Consider the following 18,857-nt stretch of genomic DNA (forward strand, 5'->3'; position numbering starts at 1 on the left):
GTTATTTGTCTGCACATCATTAGTGCAGGTTTATTGTTCTTATTTCATTGTTTTATCATTGTTTCATTGTCTTGTAAGTTATATGCTAGTTTTCGAAAAAGTGACACTTGTAATAGCTATATATGATTTTACATTTGTTTTAGACTGTGGAAAATGAAAGAAAATATGATGTCAATGCAGTATTATGAGGAAAATACAAGGTACCTCCCACTGAGTTAGGTATTTCCGAGTAGCACTTAAAGGCAGCATAGTACTGCCACTCAGTCAGAAGTTCGAGCTGAAGTTCACGGAGTCGTTTCCAGAGTGTATCCACCAGGGGGCACAGCCCGGGGGAGGCTCAATCCAAACCATCCGCTCCGCTTCTCTCTCGTACCATGAGCTGAATCTGTCCGGGACAGACCAGGGAAGATGGCGGCCACTGACCATTCCCGGTCCGAAGCTGCCAAACAGCGACGGCAGGATCAGCTGCAGCGATGGCTGGGCTCGGAGACGGATCGGACGGGATCGGAGGCCCGGGAACCCTCGAGCGGTTCCGGGACGCGGCGGGCCAAAGTCCGATTCGCCCAAGGAGCCGTGTTTATGGCCGCCTGCTCCGCCGGAGACCGGGAGGAGGTGGCGGCGCTGCTCCGGCAGGGAGCTGACATCAACCACGCCAACATAGACGGACTGACAGCGCTTCATCAGGTAGGAAAGTTACCATTACCCCCTAACTCTTAATAACTCTGTTAAATAATGTATTTATGAGTTAAGTTGCTGCTAACTGTCGCTCAACTAACGTTAGCGGCTCAAAGCTCACCCGCTAATGATCCTCACAGCGAAGAAGCATTAACGTTAACTTATCTTATCGTGGGCTTACGAGGTCGATATAAAGTGTGGCTAACGTTAATCCAAGCGTTTCCGTTGCTTTTCAACGTGGCAGCTACAGGAACGTTAGCTTAAACTGGAGCCATCACTTTGTCATGTCTTGATTTGATTCCCCTGCAGGAGCTTTTCTGGCCTTTGTAGACGGGCACAGTTAGTTTATTAGTCTGTTGGTAGGCTGGGTCATCTGCACTGTTGCCTGTAGTAAGTCTGGGCTTCTCTCTGTAGCGTACAATGTAAAGATATAAGGACCGCAGTGAGCCGCAGAAAGTCAAAACCGGTCACCTCAGAGGCTGTGGGATGATTTTTAGACATCAGCAGGCACTGGCTGGGAGGCTTGAGTCAGACAGTCCTCGGTGAAGTCTGGGCAGAACACTAGGTCATTGCATTGCAGAGAAGGGTTTCATCATCTGATCAACAGGTCTCCAGCATTTTTAAGTAAGCCTGTTGATTAAAAACCACCACCCTATAAACAGGGCATCTGTAGCAAAATCAGAAGAGGATGACTTCACCTTCAGCTTTTATTACACTTTGAGGATTGTTGCTTCTGCATGTCCCAAACTGGCTGCACTTCTTCTGAGCACGTTCCAGTCTTGATGCAGCTCAGCCTTTGAGGTCCCTCCCTCCCCTCGACTTCAGTCATAACACAGAGGAGCCGCCTGGACAACATCACTGTCACACGAGCCCTTGGTGATGCAGTATTTCCTCTGCTTTTATGATGCCGCGTGTCATAAACACGCTGCTGCCTCTTCTATACGGTGAGCTCTCAGTCGTGTGGATTGAACTTGGATATTCAGGCGTGCCAGTCGACATAAAAGATGTGGTGCTTTTTAATTTTCCTGCCCGCTGGAGCTGAATTGGAGCTCAGCTGGCGTGTGTTCTACCACTGAGGTCATGCTTTGAGATGATTGGTGTTTTCCCCCTAATGTAAGTGCGTATTTGATGAAGTTGCCTTCCCGTGATCGGCTCAGATGAGCAGCTGAGCTTGTTCCTGCCTGGATGTCGGGTGAACGTGCCCTCCTTCGGCCCATCCACATGTGGGACCGTCACCCGGTGTGGTCCCTCTCCTGCCCTCCATCTCTTTCTCCCCTGTTGCTCATTGGTCGCCTGGCAACCAGAATTAAATATAGGCCCACTCTCTCCAAACTTTCCGTCCTCTCCATCCAAAGCCTTTCTGTCTTCTCCTCTACACTTTCTCTCTCCTTTGTCCCCCCTCCTCCTCCTCCCCCTCGTCTCCCTGTCTCTCTTTCTCTTTCTCCTTCCCTTTGCCAATTCCCCATGGTGGGGACTTTAGGGATTTCGGATGAAGAAATGGAAAACATTCCTCAAACAGCACAAGCTGCTGTTGTCAGAGGCAATTTCCACAATGAGTCACTTGATGACCCAGCGAAGGAGTCTGCTGGGAGGCTGTGTGTGCACCCTCGTAATGCACAGGGTGCAAGAAGTGCCCTGTGTTCATTCATTCAGCTTGGAGCACCCACTTGTTCTGAGGGCTCCCCCTCTGCTGCGAGTGAACACTGCTTCTGACTTACAAGGTGCTGCGTGTGCTACTGGCTACAACTACTAGCCTCATCGTTTTTGTTGTTTTTCCCCACCCTACTACCAGACTAATTATCTTATGACTGAGGGTGGAGACTTGTAGCAGCTTTGTGATTAGTTGATTTAGCCCAAAAGCAAAGCCTCTTACAGTAGGTGGCTTAAGACGGCCTGAAAGACGAGGTTCCGTGCGGCTGCAGACACTCGATGCTGTGACGTTTTGCAGAGTAACTGCAGTGATAATAAATGACTGGACAGGCCATCACATTAGAGATAGCAGTCTTGTTCTGGGCAGATGTCATCTCACCAGCTTGTTAGTGATAAAATACGACATACAAACCTGATTCCAAGTTGGGATAGTGTCAAACATGAATAAAACAAAATGTGATGATTTGCTAATCCTTTTTAACATATACTAAATTGAAAACAGTACAAAGACAATATATTTAATGTTTTACCTGATGAACATCATTGATTTTTTTTTGTAAATACGTGTTTATTCTTAGTTTGATGCCAGCAGCATGTTTAAAACAAGTTGGGACAGGAGTAACAAAAGAGTTATGGAATGCTCAAAAACACCTGTTTGGAACATTCCACAGGTAAACAGGCTCATTGGTAGCAGGTGACAGCATCATTGGGTATGAGAGGAGCGTCCTCGAAAGGCTCAGTTGTTCACAAGCGAGGATCGAGCGAGTTTCACCACCTTGTAAAACACTACATGGGCAAATAGCCCAATGTTCCTCAATGCACAGTTGCAGGGAATTTAATGATTTTACCATCTACAAACCACAATATCATCAAAAGATTCAGAGAATCCAGAGAAAACTCACACACTGCACACAAGGGGCAAGGCCAAAAACCAACACAGGGTGCCTGTGACCTTTGATCCCTCAGTCAGTACTGCATTAAAAATTGTATGAAGAATTTTACTGCATGGGCCTGGTAACGCCATGTAGGCACAGTTCGTTGCTGCGTCCGCACCAAACTTTGCTATGCAAAGTGAAAGCCCTGCATCAACAATATCCAGAAATGCCACAGACTTGTCTGAGAGGGACAGATGCAAAGTGAAAAGTGTGCTGCGGTCTGACGAGTTGACATTTCGGATTGCTTTTGGAAATCATGGACATCGTCTCCTCCACAAGGACCATCCAGATCGTTACCGGTGCTAAGTTAGGAAGCCAGCATCTGTGCTGGTGTGGGGTAGATAGCTTCTGTGAAGGCACCATTCATGCTGAAAGGAACATACAGGTTATGGAGCAACATAAGCTGCCGTCCAGGCAGGGTCTCTTTCAGAGACGTTCCTGCTTATGCGACGAGCCAAGCCACATTCTGCACGTGTTACAACAACGTGGCTATGTAGTAAAATGAGTGCGGCTACTAAACTGACCTGCCTGCAGTCCAGACCTGCTCCCATTGAAAATGTGCGGTGCATTATGAAGCGTCAAATACGACAATGGAGACCTCAGACTGTGAGCACAAGAATAGGAAAGAATTTCACTACCAAAACTTCAACAATTAGTGCCCTCAGTTCCCAAATGCTTACTTTCTATTTACGCTTCACGCAGTGTCCCCACTCTTGGAATCAGGTTCTAGAAACAATTTTTTTTTTGTCCCAATGAGGATTAACAGTAACTTATGTGTCTGCCCTTTCCTGCCAACCCCGATGAATCTTTATGCTGTGTCTCTCATTGGAGAATCATTAACGCCTTTGTTATTAACACTCGGTCCAGTCTGACTCATGTGTTTTAGAACTACTGCTGGAGGACACTGCTAAATCTTTACCAAGTACTTTTACCCTCATGTCAGTAGATCGGTACACCACTTTGGTTCGGACTGAAATATCTCAACAACTATTTAATGGATTGCTGTGAAGTTTTGTACAGACATTTAAATGTTCCCCAGAGGATGAATTCTACTGACTTTGGTGATTTCTTCTGTGGCATCACCATGAGGTTGACATTTGTGGTTTTGGGTCAAATGCCTGAACAGCTATTGGATGGACTGTCGTGAAATTACAGTACAGGTATTCATGTCCCCCTCAGGATAAATCGAATGACTTTGGTGATGCCTAAACTTTTCATCTAGCCTCCAACTGTTCCAAATTTGGATGTTTATAGACAAAAGAAGCAATATGGAGCCGTCAGTTTCCTTTGATATGACATTAATGTAAGATCAGTAACATTTTATGTGACTTTGTGATTTCAATTTAGGCAGGTCTTTATCTGTTTTAGAGCTAGTTACTAATGCACGCTCCAATAACTGAAGTGTAAAGCCCTTTTTTTCTTTAAAAACAACGAAAAGCAAAGAAAAATGGCCGCTTTTGGAAGTTAATGCAATCTTTTTCTATTACAAATCAACTACTTTTGTACAAGTAGATTATCACTTATTTCGAGAACATTCTTAAAACATGTTGTAAAACAGACTGAAAATAGGTGAGATAATCTTACCCCACTGTCTTTTTTTGACTTGGTTTAAGAATGAATTTAAAGGCTCCAGAGCTTTTTTTGCTGCGTGAAAAACCTGGGGCATACACAGATCCTACCTTCTGAAGTTTTTTCTCATAAATGTTAGCAGAAATTAAAGAAACATATCATAGCATAATACCATGAGGCCCTCATGGGATTCGTCTTGGGACTTGTGCTGGATCACATTGGGATCTTAGCTAGACCTCGCCTCAGGAAGAGCAGCTAAATAGATTTGCTGTTTCACTCTTGCCACAAAGTGACTGTTTTGGAAAGTACTTGAGGGCTTTTAGCAGCCCACTTAACAGAACGTCATTACAACAAGTAGACACAGTAGTCTTTATTTTAGCCCCAGTGTTTGAGTTGAAGTTAATGGATTTTGGAAGTGACTGCAGTTTTGCCTTTCACAACAAACCAAAATGGAACGGGTCAAAGACCTTCTCGACTGTGCCGAAACAGGACTGTGACTGACGTGTGCCGTCTGGTTTTTGTTTTTCAATGTGCCTAGCAGGGATTCTTACGATAAACGACAAACAGTCAGCACTTGCGTAGCGATCCATCATGTGGCTGTCTGTCCTCTGGCAGGCTTGCATTGATGAAAATGCTGAGATGGTGCAGTTTCTGGTGGAGAGCGGGAGTGACGTCAACAGAGGGGACAATGAGGGCTGGACTCCTCTGCACGCTGCAGCCTCCTGTGGCTTCATTCAGATCGCTAAGTGAGTGTTGACCACCACAACTCTATCACATCACCGCCATTATAATTTAAATAGTCAGTCGAGGCACACAATGAATCTTAGTCAGTTCAGAGGAAGACATTGGAATTAACAACATATCAGGTAATACACATTAAACTAATATACCGTATGTTGGTTTTGTTCTTGAAGATACCTGATAGAGCATGGCGCTCACGTCGGGGCGGTGAACAGTGAAGGAGAGCTTCCCCTGGACGTGGCCACAGAGGACGCCATGGAGAGACTTCTCAAAGGTGAAATCAAAAAGCAAGGTGAGGAATCCCTCTGTGCCGACAGTAACACCTCCACTCCAGCTTTAAGTCCAGCTTTACTTCCTGTCAGGGCTGTTGACAGGGCTGTGCATGTGACCTTCATGAGTATGTGGTTACTGGAATATGTTTCTGTTATCAAGACATTTAACGCGAGAATTTGACAGCAGTCATGTGGTTAAAATGATCATTTTTCTTAATGCCAAATTGTAGGTGCTGAAACAATTAATTGATTAATTGCTTAAGTCATTTTTTAAGCAAAAACATTTGCTGGGTTCCAGCTTCTCAAATGTGACCATTAGCTGCTTTTTCCTTTGTCTGTCATTGTAAATGGAATATCTTTGGGTTTTGGACCATTTGTTGACCAAAGTTATTTGAAAATGCCACCTTGGGCTCTAGGGCAATGCTCAAAAAACACCTGTTTGGAACATTCCACAGGTAGACAGGTTCATTGGTAACAGGTGAGGGTATCATGATTGGGTATGAAAGGCTTTGCAAATAATTGCTCTTTGTTTTTATTTAAGTTTTGCACAGCGTCCCGACTTTTTTGGAATCAGGGTTGTAATGCCCCAAAATGTCTTTAGCATTTTTGTCCTGTTTGTGGTCACGTTGGAAGCACGCGACCCGCTCAGAGTAGACAAAAATAGGCAAAGAAATGAGGCCAGAGTCACTGTGCACCAAATGTTTTCTGACCTTCATAGCACTGAACTGTGCTGAGGCTCCAGGCTTGTATCTTCATCACTGTCAAATCCAGACATTGTTGGGCTCCGTCATGCAGCGGAAACCACAGAGCACAAATATGATAACTGAATAAGAAATTGAATATTTCATCTGTCTGCAGCTTACAGTTTTGGGGATTTTAAAATCAGATTTGTGTGACTGTGTTTCTGATTGGAACTGCTTGTTGCCGTGTGCGCCACAGGAATAGACGTGGACAACGCCAGAAAGGAGGAGGAGAGGATCATGCTCCAGGACGCCATGGCCGTGATGGCAGGAGGCGGCACTCTCACACCTCACCCAAACACCAAGGCCACCGCTCTGCACGTTGCCGCCGCCAAAGGCTACATCGAAGTCCTGAAGTGAGCATCAGTTCACACACATTAGAGCAATGACAGCTTGTTAGTGTTAGCGTCTTATTTTGGTATCACATCAAGCCAAAAGCTGGGGGTTTTTTTTGGTAATTTATAGCCTTGTCCTCTCCTCCTGGATGTTCCTCATCTTCTCCCCCTCTTGTTTTTTTCCCTCCCCTCTACTTTGCCTTGCTCAGGGTGCTGTTGCAGTGTGGGGTGGATGTGGACAGCAGGGACATCGACGGGTGGACGTCCCTGCATGCAGCAGCTCACTGGGGGCAAGAGGAGGTGTGCACCTTGCTGGCAGACAACATGTGCGACATGGGCGCCGTCAACAACGTAGTGAGTGTCGAGACAAACAAACTTTTTACTTGGCATGAACTCTTGTGATTGAAGCCTCTACTTGGGCCTTGAGTAATAACGCACTGTGAATGTCCTTGTAGGGCCAAACACCTTTAGATGTTGCAGATGAGAACCTCGCTGACACTCTTGAGGAGCTACAGAAGAAACAGAACGCCGTGAGTCTGCCTTCGCACAGGCTCCACGACTATCTCGCTCAGTTAGAGAGACCTGATGTGATTGATAGTGTCACAGCGGCAAATGTTCTCTGTGTTTATGTGTGTTTATATTCCTCTTCAGTTACGCAGCGAGAAAGAGAAACAGACTCCTGTTATTGAGACTAGCCCGCCAATCTCCATGGTACCAGTTCGCACACGCAGGTCAGTGCCAGTGTGTTGGTGCGCGAGTGTGTGTGTTAGTATGCGCGTGTGCACACGCTACGCTGTTCCTCAGCTGAATACCAGTAATCCCAGTTCCAGTAGTTTGCATGCAGGTATGATGTTAACAGTCCCAGCATTCCTTTGAACGATGCTGCTTCTATCCACTGACATTAGGCTGGATAGATGTAGCAGTCAGCAACAGTCTGTGTCCCAGGTTCATAGTGAATACTAACTGTTCAGTATTGGAGAATTGAAAAAAAATTAGTAAACCGTAAAATGGCAACATGCATACTTAATTCAGTGTGGTCATAATCTCTATAGACAGGTATCTGCACATAAAATCTGTACACGAGGGACAAGATTTTCTTATTTGAAGTGTTCTGGTTTCTGGTTGCTGTCAGTTTGACCAATCGCAGTTCACGCAAAGAGCAAAAAGAGGCGGGCCGCACTGGCCTAAAAGCAATCTCAAAACGGCAATTTAGCTTCTTTATTAGCTTTTATTTTTTAATTATCTGCAGTCATATGCAGATATCTGAAGTCTATTCTCTCATCTGGACTTGGTTGATAATTGGGTTGTACACAATAACCGGCGCACAGAAGAGGAAATCTTGACCCAGATATCTAGTGGCTATGGCAGAAGCCATAAAACATTTCCCTCAGCAGCTAAATCATCACCAGGTGATAACCTATAGGTTCAAAGTTTACTGTTGTTTTAATGGTTACTTTTGCCTACACTGCAACAGAGTGGGAGAAAAATAATAATGATAATAATAATTAGTTGACTAAAGTACCTCTGTCATCACAAAGGAAAAATGTAAATAATTAATGACTAAAAAAAACATAAAATGATAAATAAACTGATGAGGTCTGTAACATAGATTGAATCCTCCCTCACAGTATCTGTAATTTCACATCAGAAACCATCATCATGTCATGAAATGTCTGGAAAAACATTGCAAAACTGTGTATGGCTAAAATAGCAAAATATTAATATCTGGCAAAGTGACAAAGATTCTTATACACACATATATGCTCACTATATAACATGTCCCACAATGAGCTGATACACCCAGCGATAATATGGTGATAGTTAGCTTTCTGTTAACAATGTGGTTTATTCTGAGACACATTCGTATTATCTCTACTTATATTGCACCAGTAACCCTGAAGTTTTCAAGTTTTATACTAGCAGTAGATGAGAACTTTAAGCACAATATAATTAGCACAAATTAGTACAAATAATATACTTTGTAGTATACAGTATGTGGTTGGGACACACATTGTTTGTCATTTGTGTGGAGTTGCTCCTCTGTTGCTATTTTATCCCTGTGGCTTTGTGTGAAGTTTGCATTATCACATATTGAGGAAAGATTCTAAAAAAGTGGGAGAAAAGTGATTAAGCAAAAAGCTGTAAAAAGCTGTCAAAGTGACATCCAGTGATAAGACAACAGTGCTACACATGGCATCACACAAAGTGACCCACTGTTCCGCCCACTGACGTGCTGCATGCTCGCTCTAATTGGCTGCACGTGGAATGATGGCCCTCACTGATCAGCTCCCTGCATGCCACCTGTTGTTCCACCCCACCTTGGCCCCGCCCCTGCAGGACTTCTATCTCTCGTATGAGCAGCAAGGAGAAAATCTGCCTCCACGAGCGCGAGAAGCACCCGCCCCCGGCCCTGCCGAGCAGCCCGGCCGAGGATGAGGAGGAGGAAGGCCAGACGGGACAGAACCAGTCTCAGAGCCAGGGCAAGGCCTCCAGCAGCTCCAGCTCGGAGGAGGAGAGCGAATCGGAGAGCGACGCAGAGTCGGGTGAGAGAGAAGTTGTATTCTAAGATGTTTAATCAGATGGGTTTTATGACTTTTTTATGGTTTTGATAGTGATTTATTAATGTCTGACCTTTACTCGGTTGCAGAGAAAGCAAAAAACCGAGAGATCATAAACAACTTGAACAACAAACGCAATGCCACCAGCCTGCTGTCTACCTCCATGTCAGCGAGTACTGCTGCAAGCCAAGCGAAAAAGGTAAAAACATGTCGAGATATTATGTCAAGCGTCAACAATACTGAACAATAAAGATGATGGCTTTTACTGGCTCTGTAGCAGGACCCGAGCAAGCCCCCGACCACCGAGGCCCCGGGCTCCTGGCGAACGTCTCTGAGGAAGGCAGGCAGCTCGGTGACTCTGGGCTCAGCTGGACTGTCCGACTCCAGCCAGGACCCCAGCAGACCTCCAGACGCCGGCCTGGGCATGACCCGCTCTGCCTCCAGCCCCCGCCTCAGCTCCGAGCCTGACACCAAGGTGCGCACCACAGACGCTCACATGACTCACACACCCGTGAAACCAGCTTTTCTTTTAGAGATCGAATGTGACTCCAAAATAAAGGCTCCTTTTACGTCTTCCGCTCATTGAGACTCAAACTGATCTCGTTCTCAGGAGCCGAGGCTGGCCCGGGTACCGCCCACCCCAACACGGAGACTCTTCAGTATTCCAGACAGCAGCCCTGACAACTCCAACAGGTGGGCCTGTGCTCTCATGTGCTCCTGCGCTTGTGAAACCAGAATCTGTTTTTCTGAGTCACTGCATATGTGCCCTTGTCACCCTGTCTCTCCCTCAGTTGGCTAAGCCGTAGCTCCTCTTACACCCGGCGCCTTCACAGTCAGTCAGGGAATGATCTCACTAGTTCCACCCCCTCTTTGCTTCACAGGTCAGTCATGCTGCTCACACCCCGTCTCGTATTTGTCCGCCCTCCTGTTTGCGTGCGATTGTTTTTGCCGTGTCACAGCTTATTACGCTGCCCCTGCAGTGAATGGTAATTCTTGCGTGTGGCTGTGAAAGATGCCTTTGTGTCTCCAGTGGGCTTTGTCTTTCTAGCTCATCTTATGGAAAGAGACTGGATGACCCCACGGTGACCTCAGGTAGCACAGGAACAAGCTCCGCTGGACTCAGCCGCCTCAATAGTGTCTTGGCCCAGAGGTGCTTCATTTTTAAACTTGCTTCCCAATTTGTTTTTCTCACTTATCTGAAAAGTCTGATGGTCACACGCTTGTCTTTCTCCTTAAGACTTCCTCAGGAACAGACAGAAAAGAAGGATCAGTCTGCCATCACCACCTCCAACTCTCGAGGCACGACCACGGGCGAACAGGAGACCAAGCAGAGGCGCAAGTGAGTAGAGGCCTTTGTCTGTGTGTGTGTGTGTGGATGGCAAAGGGCTGATGTTTGTAAATTGTGGGCCTGACGGTGCTGCATTGATTCTATAAGTGTGTGACTTGTGTAGATCATACCTGACACCAGTGCGGGATGAGGAGGCAGAGGCACAGAGGAAGGCTCGCTCCCGACACGCACGGCAGTCCCGCCGCTCCACTCAGGTACAAACGTCACCTGCTCGCCGCGTGTTCGCTGCAGATTCTACTTGATGAATTCCAGTGTTGCGTGTCAATGTGGCGCAAATGTTGTCTCTTTTCCGAATCAAGGGGGTGACGCTAACAGATCTGCAGGAGGCAGAGAAGACGATGAAGACGGACAACAAAGGGAGAGAAAAGAAGGAGGAGGAAGAGAAGGAGAAAGAGAAGGAAGCAAAAGCGAAGAAGGGAGAGGAAGGGGTGAGAGCCATATATCAGAGTTACAGGCCTCCATTGGCTGCACTTATATAATGCAGTGTGACGTCACTTGCGGGGCATGCTGTGTTTACAGGAAGTAAGTTGGAGGTCTCGCATTGCCAGTCTGCAGAAGTCTGACCTGCTGGGCCTCACGCAGCCCACTGGCACTCCACGGCCTCAGACGTCCGACAGGAGAGGTAAGACATCACCACTCCCCCTTTTCTAACGAAACCTGGAGCTTGACAATGTGGTGCTTGTTGAAATAACTGATTTGCTCTTAAACAACTGCTGTCTGGCTTCGCTCCAGACATTGAGGCCAACACAGGGGAGAGTGAGGCAGCGCGGTGGGACAGGGAGCGCAAGGAGAGGAGACAAGCTCGGGCCAGAAGGAAGGCACAGAAGACCGGCGAGGTAAACGCTGCCGCCGTCTTTCTATTTGGACGGGTAGCAAACCATGCCAGCAAGACATACTCAGCAGCAGCACATTGAAAAACAACACCAGTTATGCTGTTACTTCACTTTAGTGTTTTGTAAGAACATGTTTTGCTGTCTGTGTCACCTGCAGAGTGATGACAATGATCCGAGTGGAGAGGAAGAGTTCTCAGGCAGTGGGCTGGATCCACAGGTGTGTTTGTGTGTGTGTCTGTATTTGTTTGTGATCTCAGGGGCCTGTAACCTAAGAACTCGGCCATAACTTGTTTGCTTGTCTTCTCTGTTTGCAGACTATCCGACACTTGAGTTCCAGGTATGAATTGAGCCTTTGACCCGTTTGATTTGGCCTCTTTCTTCATTCAGTCAGCACAGTTTGTATGATAGCAGTATCTCTGACCTCTGCTCATCTACTCAGGTCGGACATCTCCTGTAACGACTGTACGTCGGGAGGAGGCTCCGAGGCCAAGGATTTTAAGAAGGTCAGCAGACAGAACTGATACTGAAGTCACAAAATTTGTATTTAATTATCCAGTTATTTACCCCTCTGTGTGTGTGTGTGTGTGTGTGTGTGTGTGTGTGCGTGTGTGCGTGTGTGTGTGTGTGTCTCAGTTGTTCGAGGAGCTCTCCAGAGAAAACAGTCAGCTTCAGTCTCAGCTGCAGGACACCCAGAGGATTATCAATCAGACCCGGTTGGACTTGGAAAAGGCCACGCAGGTGACAACGCTGACACACAGACTGCTATTGTAAACGTCTCCATGCAAATACAAAAAGGATCGTTTTTTTTAGAAAAAAAGTTGGGTTTTTTTTAGAAAAACAACATAAAATCCTTACGATTTCGATAATAAAGCAAAAACTGGGAACTTTTAAAAGAACTAATTCAGTCGTCGTCTGACAAATGAAAAGTTGAATTCATTAACAATACATTGCACCCTTGCTCTCCATTGCTAGCGGTGGCTAGTGCTAGCTCATGTCAGCCCACAGACTTAATGACTCGTCTCTACTCGTGCTCCTGTTACGCAACGGTTAAAGACGTCACGTAAACATTTCAGGGGTTTTATCACAGAAGGAAAACAAAAAGTAAACACGTTGTACCTCAGCAGGAAACATCATTCACAGAAATGAATCACTATTCGCTGTACAGTGTGTTCAGCATTTTTCTGTTGTCTAGTGGGAATTATTCCTCATTTATACCCTAAAGTACCCCATAATATATACATACACATCATAAAAAATAGTTCACATTCAGTGGTCCGTAACAGAGAGCTAACAGGCATAATGCATTGCACAGATGAGGACAAAAAAGACTTATTTAGACAGCTGCCAGAAGTTGTGTTCAAATCGTTTTGTATTTTGCCCACAAGTTTAATTCACTGTGTAACGCGTTGTGAACGATGACTGATTTCAGTTTTCAAGTTTTCAATTGTGGACATGGTCGCTGAGCAAAAGTTGCAATCTTGCTATGATTGAGAATGTCTTTTTGCACACAGGCCTTGTAGAGATCACGTAACCGACAGTTGTGGTGATGATGATGATGATGATGATGATGATGATGATGATGATGATGATGTTGATGTTGTTGACTTGTCGTATCCAACAGAGACAGGAGCGCTTCAGTGACTGTTCGGCCTTGCTGGAGCTGGAGAGGAAGGTAATGCATATCTGCTGATGGCGTTACCTGCTGCTGCTGTTGTTGTTGTTGTAGCTTCAACTGCCTCACGACTGCCACCCCTGCTGTCTGTTGACGCTCTCTTCTCTCTTCCCCCCACTTGAACCACTCTCTCGCCTGTTTTCACTCACCTTTCGTGGCCCGTCTTCCTCCCTACATCACTCTCTCCCCTCCCCACGGCTCCCTGGCGTCAGGACCGGAGGATGTTGGAGCGGCGAATGGCCGAGCTGGAGGAGGAGCTGAAGGTGAGGAGGCGCTGCTATCGTGGCCACAGACACTTTGCATGCTTCTGCTTGATTAGCTTGGCTGTAGCTTGTGGAGGTACACTGTAGAGTTGTTCTATACAGTACACCCTCTCTCAGCCTGTTTTCAGGAGGTGTGATGATTTGTTTTATGACGTGATGGACTCATTTGAATGGATGTTTGCCTACATGACCCAAACGGGTACAGTATTTTTACCCAGCTGATCTCTGCGCTCTCATAATTTTGGATGTGAAATGACACAATGACTCATTTATGAATTGTCTGACGTTTCCAGCAATACAGAAAAAATAGGTAAAGAATGTCAGTCCTTTTCTTTAAAGGAATACTTCAACATTTTGGGAAATATGCTTACTTGAAATCTTGCCAAAGGTGAGATGCGAAGATTGACACTGCTCTCATGCCTTTGTGGTGAGATTTACCACTTAGCTTAGCATGAAGCACGAAACAAGGAAAAACAGCTAGCGAGGCGCTGTCTAAAGGTACCTTCAGTCTCTGGATTGGAGTCGCTGCTGGTTGCCTGGCAGAATTGTTAAGCAGGCCTCCAGAATAATACCCCTGTGCCACACCTGGAGACATGCATGGGTGCAGGCAGAGAACACAAGCCATTATCAGAGACAACACTCATCTACTATCGGGTAAAAGATATGGTAGCATTAAGGTATACATGCTGTTTTAAAGATGGCCTTTATCCTGGTGCAGTAAGGATAAAGCACTGGCGTGAGATCAGTGTGCTTTTCTGTTTATTCAGGTCTGTTTATTTCAGTTTTTTAATTATTGTTTATGCTGTAACACTGTGTGAAACTCTGTATGTGATAGCTTGACAGTACACTGTGTACATGTGGATTGGAGAACGGCCAGGACAGAGGTTTTCCTCAGTATGAAAATGCACATGTGGCATTTTAACATATGGCATGATGAAAAACATCACATGTCAACAAGAAATTGTCCAGCACACAACCCCGTCTAAAGCAGCAAACTGTTGTTATAAACGTTGTTTTTTGTATGAAGAGCCAGGCTAGCTGTTCCCCCTGTTACCAATCCTCATGCTAAGCTAAGCTAACCATCTGATGCTTCTTATTTACTGAACATACATGAGTGGTATCAATGTTCTCATCTAACTCTCAGAAACAAATCAAATAAACATATTTTCCAAAAAGTTAAACTACTCCTTTAATTTTTTTTAAACATTATTGTGACTCCAGCATGCAAAAAGTATTTGGTTCAATAATGATTTATTTTTAAAACATGAAAAGTATCCTGTTTTAACCCTTTAATAGTCTGCTCAATCATTTGGTAGAGTTCCATATCTTAGAAAGAGGTGGGTATGTGAATTTTTTATCCTTATTATCTTGTTCTTATTAGTGGCTCAATAACATAAAAAATATAAAACAATTATTTTTACATTTCTTTTTTCTTGGAGTGGACATTAAGGCCCAATATCTCATAATCCTGTCATGGGAAGACAAGCAACAAAGTCGCTTTAAGAAATTAAATCAGCTGGTTTTATATTTCGTTTTATGTGTTGTTTTTAATGTGAGCTCAATTTTTACCACCAGGTTCTGGTTGACCTGAGAGCAGACAACCAGCGTCTTAAGGATGAAAATGGAGCACTGATCCGTGTCATCAGCAAACTCTCCAAATAGACGGAGAGGAAGAGAGACGAAGAGCAGGGAGCCCCCTTCCTCCTTCCTTCCATCCATCCATCCATCCATCCATCCATCCATCCATCCATCCCTGCCTCCTTCCACACATTCCTCCTGGTGCCAAAGACCGAGCGAGAAAGAGAGGAGGGGGGACTGAGAAGCAGCAGAATTTCCTACGTACGTGAACACCACAGCTCGACTTGGATTGTGATGCCTCTCTGTGAACAGCTGGAGTGGCTTTTGTGTGCCTTCGCTGCCCGTTTGTCACAGGAAGACCTCTGGCACGAGGGCCTGTGGCTATGGTCAGAGGCTCCCACAGTAGCAACATGAGACTTGACAACAGCCAGAATGCCCACGGCTGGTGCAACACACAAAACACAACATCTACTGCGACTGTGCGTCAGGGGAACGCCGACATGCACACACATTCCTATGCGTGCATCACATACTTCCTCGATGCACATTCCACGAGCGCACAAGGCAGCTTGGGCCTTAAAGCTCGCACTTAAGTATTTATTTTTTTGTGAACACACTCACGTCACACATTCACTAATTTACCCCACTCACAGTTCAAGTGTTAGGTGTTGTCGAGCAGTAAAGGTTTTGGTGTAGTTCTTTAAAAACCCGGCTCTTTACATTCAGCAGCGCCCTGATGACGGAGAGAGGGGGGGTCAATGAAGCTCTGTTGGGTTGTTTTCTTTCCACATGCAAGTGTTTGAACCCACCTACCTCTCCACCTATGCACTTCCCCACGTACATTTTTATTTTTGTGACCACAGACACACTCCGTGCTCTTAAAAGAATGGCCGCAGAACCAGGTCCGTCGACCACAGCACTTTACTCTCCGCAGAGCAGTAAAACATCTGCGAGGCTTTGCCCGTCCTCCAGACAGACACACTTATTTCAGAGCAGCACCTTCTCACTTAGCAAGTGGAAGGGGAATTTACTAATAGCTGAAGGTCAAAGGTCATTGCACAATTATAGAAAGTGCTGTTCTGTCAAAGCCTATTATGCTATGAATGGTTTTAATTATTACCAACGGTAAAGATATTATTTTCATAGTTTTCCATTGTCAACTCCTCCCTTGCAAGGGAGCATGACTGTATATTATCTGTGTATAAATATTAGTCTTGAATAATACCCTTTTGAAGTAAAATTCCATGTAGCCTTTCCTCACATGTTGGTTTTCTAATATATTGAATGGATGTCTTCTGCACCCTAATAATAAAAAAAAAGTGTGTTTGTAGCGACTGCCTGGTTATTACGGATACTGAGATCCACCTCTGTTATTTAAATGTTAACGCTACACTGCATCGAAACATCGTATCTACCCACAGCAGTGAATCTCATTTGGATTCCTGGCTTCGTAGTAGTGTAACTGGTGGAGTCATCAGATTGCTCACTTTTGGGATTTGCGTTCACCTGGTTGTTTGCTTTCTTGCTGCTTCACCAGCACTCCACACATCATCTCTGCATATGGTTCTTTTTTTTTTTCTGGGAGCCAGATGTCCTACATCACTGGGGAGAAAGAACAGGGAACAGCTGCAACACTGCAAGGCTCACACACCGAGAACGTAAAAGCTATTTACAGTATGTTTGGACTGTTACATCAATCTACAGCTGCTCCCACGTGGACAGTCCATCACGAGTGGCTCGACCAACTTGATAGACATGAGTGTCATCGCATGTGCTGGTTGAGTGCTCTGGGTAAAAGCTGTAATGGTCCCGTTGTCTTTTGAGCTACGGGCCATTTGCGTTACAGTGTAGTTAACACTCGTCATCCATCTGTTTGTATCATCTGAGCAGGGAGATGGACCACTGTCCTGCAGGGTACGAGTACTGACAACAAGCTGAGCTCCTAATAAGGAAGGGCAGGCTGGCCGAGGCACTCTCTCTGTAAATATCCCTCAGGTCTGAGAAAGACAGAGGAAGGGAGCTGGGGAGGAAGAGGGAAGCGGATGGATTGCAGCCTTATATGGACAAAGCACTGCTTTTCCCAGGGTTTGTGGCTCTGACCCCCGGCATGATGCCAGATGCCAAACACAACACAAACAGCTCCTTAGCCCCACCAAGTGGTGCAACTGATGAAGTGCAGTTGAGGGGATTTTGTTCATTTTTTTTTTTTTTTTTTTTTTTTTTTTTACAAATTTAACAGCTAGTTCTGCAGTTTTGCAGAACTTACAATGAATGAGAAATAATACTTGTGTAATCTGGGCTACCTGAAGGTGGATTACCATCCAGGCAAAGTGTAGGCTGTTTGTGTGGTGAACACTTTGTGGCCATTTGATTAATTAGAAGTATGTTTGATATTGTGTTCTTCAGCATTTCACTAAAACTAACTTACTTGTTAAATGCCCTCACGTTTTGTAATGCAGGATTTCTGTGAAGACTGACAACATCAGGTTTGTTGTACTTTAGAAAACTCATCCAGAGCATCATACAGCTGTTAACAGGTAACTTCTGTGATGAGAAACTGACCTGTGGTGGATGAAATCAAATGAGCACTAACTGACACACTGCAAACATGGGGCAGGTAGTATTTTGAGACTCTAGACAAATAGGTTGCAGGAGTGTGTACGCCTGGACATGTATTACTCTTGCTGTGAGGACATAAATCTGTTTACACAGTCACTTTGTGTGTGTGTGTGTGTGTGTTAAAGTAGCAACCAGACTACAAGTCCTTCCCACCAGACTCAACCTCTCTATCTGGTTTCTAACCACTAAGGTCTCTCTTTATTTGCAATCCTCCACAGAACAGGTCACTGAAACAATAGTGCCTTCTTGAAGCTTGTGAACTTGTGAAGCTTACCAAGGACTGTACCAAACACGTCACAGCAGAACAGTGGACCTCATAACAAAGGACACACCATTTTCCAGCCTCATACCTTCCATATTCCATCTCTACAATAGTAACCCAGATATTTTTCTCATCTTTCTGCCAATACACCAGATGTTGTTGTGGTCAATGAAGGGTCCAACTCAGTGTTTGCTTTAGAGATAGCCTAGAAGAAGCCACTAGAAGAAGCCTTTCTGACCTCGGTTACTGAAAACCAGCCACTTCTAAATACCAGCTCAGGGATGTGCAGACCACTAGTTTTCATATTTGGCAGCCTAGGACATAATCACAGGTTTTGGACCAATGCCACGGGTTCATGATCTTGTGAATGCACTGTACTGCACCTCCAAAATCTGTGTCCTTGTACTGTTTTTTTTATACAGACATAAATAGATTGTAAAAACGTGTGTGTATTTTAGGGACCCTCAACATCTCTTGGATTTTATGTCATTTTATTTATGTGTTTCTTGAACATTTTATGCCTTTACTGAATAGCAAATACAGAAAAATTTCAGGAAATGAAGGGCGAGAGATGGCAAATGACATAGAGCATGCAAATGGAGGACACTGCAGTCCATGTTCTGCACCTTAACCCCTCAGCCACCAGGGCACCAGCTTGATCTCACTTCTGTGCACTACGCTGAATTAAAAAAAAAAAGTTGTCTGTAGTGGTTGTGGGGCTGCATCAACAACTTCCATCCATGGTCTCCATAAGGACAAAGCAAAATGAAAAATGTATACACCGTGCAAAAAGACATATGTCACTAA

The 18,857-nt window shown here is 45.1% G+C and overlaps 1 protein-coding gene across 6 annotated transcripts; it reads left to right on the forward strand.

Moving 5' to 3' along the window:
• The first annotated feature begins 316 nt into the window (after positions 1-316).
• Positions 317-16,493, forward strand: zmp:0000001167 (protein phosphatase 1 regulatory subunit 12A). Of its 6 annotated transcripts, none has more exons than XM_041938790.1 (25): positions 317-684; positions 5,445-5,575; positions 5,744-5,862; positions 6,782-6,938; positions 7,127-7,271; positions 7,373-7,447; positions 7,569-7,648; positions 9,255-9,460; positions 9,565-9,674; positions 9,753-9,950; positions 10,086-10,168; positions 10,267-10,356; positions 10,506-10,625; positions 10,713-10,814; positions 10,927-11,017; positions 11,123-11,251; positions 11,343-11,445; positions 11,556-11,659; positions 11,814-11,873; positions 11,971-11,993; positions 12,096-12,159; positions 12,290-12,394; positions 13,278-13,328; positions 13,541-13,591; positions 15,167-16,493. In XM_041938790.1, the coding sequence occupies exons 1-25, from the start codon at positions 409-411 to the stop codon at positions 15,251-15,253; spliced, it is 2,760 nt and encodes a 919-aa protein (XP_041794724.1). In that variant the 5' UTR covers positions 317-408; the 3' UTR covers positions 15,254-16,493. The 6 variants fall into 6 exon arrangements, with proteins under 6 accessions (XP_041794724.1, XP_041794726.1, XP_041794725.1 ...); XM_041938792.1 differs by having other exon boundaries at positions 10,524-10,625; XM_041938791.1 differs by having other exon boundaries at positions 9,756-9,950.
• The last annotated feature ends 2,364 nt before the right edge of the window (positions 16,494-18,857 follow it).

This window comes from Chelmon rostratus, chromosome 6, assembly GCF_017976325.1.
Source record: "Chelmon rostratus isolate fCheRos1 chromosome 6, fCheRos1.pri, whole genome shotgun sequence".
Classification (NCBI taxonomy): domain Eukaryota; kingdom Metazoa; phylum Chordata; class Actinopteri; order Chaetodontiformes; family Chaetodontidae; genus Chelmon; species Chelmon rostratus.